This window comes from Antrostomus carolinensis, unplaced genomic scaffold (genome assembly GCF_000700745.2).
Source record: "Antrostomus carolinensis isolate BGI_N321 unplaced genomic scaffold, ASM70074v2 scaffold9104, whole genome shotgun sequence".
Lineage (NCBI taxonomy): Eukaryota > Metazoa > Chordata > Aves > Caprimulgiformes > Caprimulgidae > Antrostomus > Antrostomus carolinensis.
Window position 1 is genome coordinate 18,119 of NW_010312785.1, and position 7,895 is coordinate 26,013.

At 40.8% G+C, this 7,895-nt stretch overlaps 1 protein-coding gene across 1 annotated transcript in view; it reads left to right on the forward strand.

Annotated features, from left to right (window-relative positions):
* MANBA (mannosidase beta) overlaps positions 1-7,418 on the forward strand; it is a 23,620-nt gene extending 16,202 nt beyond the window's left edge. Inside the window, exons 8-10 of the mRNA XM_010167108.1 lie at positions 2,138-2,280; positions 4,069-4,326; positions 7,194-7,418. Coding sequence (XP_010165410.1) covers positions 2,138-2,280; positions 4,069-4,326; positions 7,194-7,418 — 626 coding nt within the window. The remainder of the gene's footprint in view (positions 1-2,137; positions 2,281-4,068; positions 4,327-7,193) is intronic.
* Positions 7,419-7,895: the final 477 nt, after the last annotated feature.

The window sequence follows — 7,895 nt, forward strand, 5'->3', positions numbered from 1 at the left end:
ATCCAGCTGGAAATCAAGGCACAGCAGAAATGCAGGCTAGGGCCCATTTGAAGAGAAATGGGATTTTATATGACACCTGAGTAACAGAAACTGCTCTACTTCGATTGCATCATTCATTTTCATATATAAGACAGTTGAAGCCTAGATTTTCATAATGTAAGTTAAGCTGAGGAAAAAATTCAAATCAGCAGGCACTGAAACCTCAGCCCATGCTGGGTAATTTGTCTGAGCTCCTGGGAGCCTCTGTCTGAGCTCCTGCAGTGAGCAGCATCGATTGCACTGACAACTGAAATTCCTGGGAGTCTTGTGGAAGTCCCTGAGGGCTTCAGAGTTCAGCCCCTCCCAAAGCCTGAGATTAGGAGCGGTGCCCATTTCGCATAAAAGACCCATTGCTTTTATTTTTTAGATTAGATGTTGCCCCACAGTTTATTCTGTTTCAGTTAATTCATCCCCAATCCAAATTTCTCATCTTCTCAAGTTTCATGACCCTGAAAAGTAATTTGTTAGCACTCCCTGTTTTTGGTGACATTGTCCTTCAGACCACCAATGTTTTCTGCCAGGAACTGTCCTTGCAATGCAAGAATGTGGCTTCGCTGGTGTACTGAACAGCACTAATATGCTGAGTATGTTCATCAGTTTATCAACAGTCTGTCTGTTTTGAAGAAACTCAGCAGCCTCTCCTGAAGTTTTCTTTCAGGCTTCATCTCTTCTCTTTGCTTCAGTGCTGTTAATTCAAATGCCAGTGGTGTTGGCAGCAGTCTGATCTCATAGAATCTTGTATGGGTTGAATCTTGTATGGGTTTTCCAGGCAGATACGAGCTGTTCTTGTCTGTTCTCCAAGCTAGCTGGTTGTGAGCTTGCTGAAAACAAGGTTATGCGCAAGGTGCTAGGAGCTAATGCACTTTGCTCTCCACAAAGTTCATTCATGTCTATGTGGAGTGCTGGCAGAGCCTGCCTGTGAAAGCCATAAACACACCTTTTAAAGACTACATCACTCTGGATAAGTCCTAATTATGACATGCTTGAAAGTGCTAGGAGCTTTTTACAAGCACCAAAACAGACGTAATTAGTTACAACAAAAATATATTACTGGAAATATTTTTCAGCATCCCTGGACTTTAAACCTGTTGTATAAAACAAAGAGCCAGAAACAAGAATGAAACTGGTATCTAACTTTTCTTTCCTTATGAGATGATGCAGCTGACTTGCTACTTCTTTTTAGTACTGTTTTAATGACTAGATAATGGTTGAGCAAAGAGAGTTAAAATCCTGACAGTGAGTGCTAGATGGAGAATTAATTTAGAAAGAAATGGAAGCAGCTTCTCTTTCAAAATGGTTGTCTGACAGTGTTGCATCTGGCAAAATTGTTTTTTGTTTTTTTTGAGAGAGAGAGGACACAGCGTTTGATGGCTTTTCTAGTTTGTTAATGGCAGACTTTGAAAGTATTAAAAGTAATGAGGTGCAGCTTTCCACTGAAGAGGCAAAACAAAGTGATTGACATATGTCTACATCGTATATACTAACTCCCGTGAATTAAGTGTTGCCTCTAGATCTTGGCGAATTCATTTTGCCTAACTGAGAGTTGTCTTTGGTTTGAAAACTTGGGGTTTTTTTTGTCTTTGTTGCTATTGATGTTCCTCTAAGGAAGAACTGAAAGAGGAGGATTGAAAAAGGGGAAGAGAGCGCTTTATATAAGCACCGAAAGTCAGACTGTTGTCTTTTTATAGTGGTGGTAGTTTGTGGCAACACTACCAACACCAGCGTGTTCGTCTGGAATCTCAATGCCATAGATGTGCCAACTGCTTGCTTAACGTGTCAGTTTTGTTAATGTCACTTGTGTTTAAGGCTTTCCTTTATTGAATAACAGCATAGCAACGATAGGACCAACACTTACAAAATGTGATCTTTTGGTGAAGCTCAAAGAAAAACTTGAAAGAACATCAAATCCCTTCCAGGGCAGAGACTCGCCTGGAAGAACACAAGAGTAACTTCAGTCATTCTCTGCACCTGATAGAGGTGAAAAAGAGTGGAGGGGGATATTGTATTGCCATAGCAGCACCAGAGAGCACAGGAAGGGATTGTGCACAAGGTGATCTTGGATTCAAACTGAATCTTTCTTCCTTTTATCCCTTTTCAGAGTACGGTGGTAAGTGGAAACTACTCCATTATTTTGCCCAGAACTTCTTTGCACCACTGCTGCCTGTGGCCTATGAAGACAAAGGTGTGTTGTACATTTATGGTGTCTCAGATCTTCATGAGGACCACAAGCTGACTTTGAGGGTAAGTCACACCTCTCTTGCCACTCCTGCAAAAATGTGAGACGTTTAAATGAGCTAATCTTCTTATAGACAAGCTTCAGTAAGTCCACAACAAGGTACAATTCTTGTCTTTAATCTTTAGGGACAACACTGTCCTTTATTATAGTAGTGTGTATTGCTTCACAGAACAAGGAATGAATTGTCTTGCTTGTAGGTATAGGCCTGAAATTAACTATTCTGTTGAAATCTTAAAGGGGTTGGCGATTAAATAGAACAAAGTTTGAAAAATGGTGCCTCGTGACTTAACAAAACTGTTCCCTGATTGTTAGAACTAGATTAACTGACGAAGTTGGGGTGGGGAGGAAAGGATTGTACCGTTGCTTGCCAGTACTCAAACTACACTGCTTTGGGAAAAAGAACTAGATTATTTTCTGAAATATCAACAGAACATCTAGGTGTACTTTAATTGCAAGGTCACCTGTGCAATGTCACCATTTCACAATTGATACTTTAACTGTTCTCTGATAATGCTATAGAAACTGATAGGATTTCTGAGTCAGTATTTGGGCTGCTGAGTTGTCCTGTAGAACAGTCTTGCTTTTCAAATAGTGACATTTTGTTGCTGTTAATCATGTGGCAGTCACATCCCAAATGAATTCAGGGGCCCTTTTGCACTGCGAGTTACAATTGCTGACATAAAGGGCGTCCCATGTGAAAAGGCTGCGAAGGATGGAAAAATAGAACTAGAGACCTGGAATGACTCACTAGTCATTTTGAAATCCTCATTAGTGGTATGAATATGTCAGTTCCTAGTTCATTGCTCTGTCTGGTGGGCTGCCATGAATTTTCAGATTTAGAAGGTTCCTTATATATAGTAATATATAGTATAGAAAATGGCTGCAATTTCTGGATAGTCAGTTCCTAGGGTAGGACTGTACTTAATGAAATTGTTTATTTCTGATCTGAGTTATTGTAACGGGCTTAAACTCAGATCTTCTGATAACGTCAGAGAAGCATTGGCAGTAGGGTAGTTCTGATGAATACTGTATTGTGCACTTAAAGAGAATTTGGAACTTAAAACTTTTGAAGGGAGTTAAGATCTGTTCCTGACTGCAGACCCCTGTTAAGGTCAAAAATAACCTAAAAGATATGAAGAGGTAGAACGCTGTCATTCTCAGTAAGTGCCTATCTTCCAAATTATGCACTTCAAATATTTTTTTTTTTAAATTTAAGATAATGATGCATTCATAATACATGCATGATCTCTGGGAATATATATTTTACTGTATTAATATAACTTCCATAATCCCTTTTAAGATGATATAGCTTGCTTCTGTTCTGTTTAACAGTGATTGTGCAGAAGCTCTAGATTACTCGGTTGGGTTACATCAGATAACACTGAGCAATCTCAAGAAAATCCTTTGTTTGACGTTTTTCAATTGGGGAGGGAGGGAGGAAAAAGAGTCAACAAATTAGTCACTTACTAATTCCATTTCCCAGCACTCCCTTGGCAGGAATTGGCAACCCACTCCTCTGAAGGAGCCTGGAGGAAACACCAAACCTTTGCAGATCAAGTAGAACAACAGATCTAGACTGTTTGAAACTGACTTCTTGTTTGGTTTATATAATGATCTAATTATTATGCACTATTGACAGTTTAAATCTGTGGAGTTTCTTGCTAGGCAGAAATCGGCTGGTACTGTCAGGAGAACATCTCTTGCAATGGGTAATCTGAAACCTAGGATGCTGGGTTATCTTCACAGATGTAACTTTTCTTCTAAGCTTTATGTTCTCTCAACATGCTTGATAGGTCTTTGTGCATGCCTGGAGTTCTTTGGAGCCAGTATGCACCCTTGCCAAAGACGATGTGACTGTTAAAGCACAAAGTGCTGTCCCCATCTACAAGGAGTCCATAAATGACTTGCTGGAAAGATGCAGAAATTGTACCAGGAAAAGCTGCGTTATTACTTTCTGTCTTGTGGGAGAAGGTGGGCTCCAGAGCCCTATGAACCATCACTTCCTTTCATCTCTAAAGGATGCTGTAGGATTGGAAAAGACCCAGCTTAGTGTAAGCATAAGTCATGCTAAATGACTCTATTTAGTTTTGTTAATCTTGCTGGTTTGAGATTTTTTTGCCTGCAGTGCAGTGTCTTGATTCCAGTGAATGTTCTTTCTCCTTAGCTGTTGCAATTCTAGCTTCCACCTCGAGTTTAAAATCAGTTGTTTTTTTTTCCTGCATCACTATATGTATATCTAAATAACATTGGTGGGGTTTGATTGTTTTGTCTCTTTGTGTGTGTGTGTGTTTTATTTTTGTTGTTGTGGTGGTTTTTTGTGGTTTTTGGTTGGGTTTTATTTTGTTTTAAATAATGAAGCCTTTGTTTGATTTGTTTTGACTGTCTTTCACCTGACTGCTGTAGCATTGCTCCTTTCATTCTTTTTATCCCTAGATAGCAAATAGCATCGTGGCAAGTGTTTTGGCTTGCAGACAGCACTGTACCTTAGTACTAGGTGATGCTAGTCCAGCTGAGTGTGGAGTGCGTTATTGTCAGCAGCGTTTCCTCTTGGAGTGCTGACTCTCAGATCAGTGTACCATTGCTAACACACAATATTGCATGCTCCTTTCCTCCCTTTGCAAATCCCTGCCCTCCAGCTAAGGGTTCTGATTTGCATAATAGTGATTATTTCTTAATAGCTGGCAAGTGTGTCAGTCTTCTGAAGAGGCACAAAAGGCATCCATGTTGTATAACACCATCCTTTAGCGCATGTGCTGCTTTCCCTAGATTTTTTCCACTCCTAGCACGCCTGCTCCAAGTGTAGCGACCAAGCGTGCTCTGTGCCTGTGTACGCACACACGCATTTTGTTAAACCTCACTTCTTAGCATGTAAATCTTATTAAAAAAATCTTAATCAGCAAATTGGCAGGATGGAGACCTGTGTGTTCCCGCATTTGGCTTCCAAACTGCAGCTTTGCTCTTTAGAGCTAAGCTAAACAAGGGGGGAATAGAGGTCTGTAATCTCTTTGAATCTGGACCAGCATAATTGCTTTACAAAAAGAAAATGGGACAGATTTTCCCCTCTTATCTCTTTCATGGGAGCATGGCCTGCCTCCTGAGTATACAAAGGAAAGAAATCAGCCTGGTTTATTTTTTTTCAGCTGGTGGCACAATCTGGAGTCTGAGTCATGCTGGTTTTTTTGTGGATGACATCATCAATAACAAAAGCTCTACAACTGGAGCATCGTTGGGAAATTTCCTTTTTCCTATGGCTGTGTTGTCTGTGCAGTACAAACTAATAAGGATAGCTGGCAAGGATAAATGCACAGTGGTTATTTTAAGAAAGTACGCAGCTATGATTTAAAAAACCAATCTGTTTTGTGAGAAGCTGGTGCTTCTGTACATAGTTACTGATAAACTAACTAGACTTTCAAATACATTGTGCATCCAAGTGCTGCTCTTCATAGCATTGCTTTAAAAAACATGAAGGCTTCAGTGCTTTTCAGAAAAGACAAAATGTAAAGGATGTGTGCTTTTTCTTAAAAATGAATAGTGTTTTTCTTGTAAGTGGGATGTGACTTCTGCACTTAACATAATTTGTCTGCTTTTTATACATAGTTAATTGGTATTTGAAAATGATGTAGCATATTTAATGGCGATGAATGGGGAGTGCTGTATCACAGTGTATCCTGGTTGTGCTTTTAAGCCTCTCTGAGATTAACTACTGATAAAACTTGATATAAAACATTATAACTTGTCTTGATATTTCACAACATAGCTGCCTTCTAAATGCAGCTGTGCTGGTTTAACCACGGTAGGACCATGCAGTCCTGTACTCACTCCCCCCACCCGGTGAGATGAGATGGGATGGAAGTCACAACAAAGGGGGCGTGGATTAGGATAAGGGACTGGGACAGCTCACTCACCAGTTATGGCTGTGGGCAAAACAGACTCAACTGCCCTCAGGCTCAGCTTATCTGCTCCAGCATGGAGTCCTACATGGCCTACACGTGGGTCTCTGCTCTGCTGTTGAACTTCCATGGGCTACAGGGAACCTCCTTTGCCTTCTCCCACTCCATGCAGTCAACCAGGGTGTTTGAAGTTTTCTGTCCCCCCTCTCCTCCTCCTTCCTCCTGGTAACGAAGCTCTCTCTTTGTTTAGGCCAGTGGCTGTCTTCTGTTCAGGTCAGTGGCCTCTCCTGCAGGTTCTCTCCGCTTTCTTCTCAGGACAGTCCTTCCCCTCACAAATATGGATTCGCAGAGGTGTTTCTCTAGCGCTCATTGGCTCAGCCTGGGCTGAGGGGTCCCTGCCTTGGAGCCAGTGGAGCTTTTTGCTTTCACAAGGTGGCCCCTTCCCCCACTAAACCAGCCACCCTCTACCCCCCCCCCTCCAAACCCAACACAGTAGTGTAAGGACATTGCTGCCATGTTCCATTAAGATGAGGTGACCTCCTGTGTTCCTGTGATTTTTACCATCTTTTGCTTCTGTGTATTTGTATTACTGATTTAATGGGAAAGGCTGGCTGCTTTAGTAGTTGTGGATTTTTAGGTTGAGTGAAGTGTGTTGGTGAAAGGAAAAATCTTTCACTGCAGTGAGTGTAGGATACCAGTGCTAGGTGCAAGTCAAGTTACCGTTTATTTGGTTATCTTCATAAGAAGATGGTAGAATAGCAATGCTTCATGACCTTTCCCCACAGTCTGTGGGATTCTGTAGGAAGGATATAATAACATTTGCAGTTTTTGTATGATTTTTACGTATGAATACTGTTGGTTTGACCTTTTGCTCCAGAAGAGATTTCCATAAGAGAATAGTAATTTTGATCAAATGTGGTTGTTCAGTCTGTGGTACTGACATGGAGTACCCTTCCCAGTTTGGGTGTAACTGGGTTCTTATTTAACATGTATATTTTCATTCACTTATTTATTTCTTTCTCTTCCAGGCCTCCATATCCCAACGAGGTAACATGTACATATTTGTTCTTCAGACCACTGCAATTGCTCCTTTTGTTTCTCTGGATGTAGGGAGTATAAAAGGCAGATTTAGCGATAATGGTTTCCTCATGACCGAACAGAAGAAGTTGGTTGTGTTTTATCCTTGGGAACCCACCAGTGTTGAAGAACTAGAAAAGTCGCTCACCTTGACCTCTCTGGCGGATGTTGTCTGAGGATACTTCGTTTCCTCCTAGATAAGGAGTGAATCAGGAAGAGGAAAAAATTAGAAGAATTTGACTAAAGTTGAAGTGATGTACAATTTAAAATGACTGGAGCACATACTGTCTATTCCTGTCATGTGTGAATTTTGACTGCTGGTTCAATGTAAAGATACCAACTGCAAAGCTTGCATATAATATATGTGATGCATGGAAAGTAAGACTTTTTCAGATAATGGGAAAAATATATCCTGTGTATAAAATGGGAGGGGTGAGTTGGTGCAAGAGAGCTAGTCTGAGCTCTCTGATTCGCATGAGATGAATTACTGCATTGTGAATTCATCTTAAATAAGAAGCAACAGAAATATGCACCTCCAGATTATGGTTGTAAAAATCCACATTTTTTCCAGTTTCAGTATGCTGAAAGTAGAAATTCACCTTATGACAACAGGAAGGTATGCTGGAGGGAGGGGCAGGGAGTGAAGCTGGGAC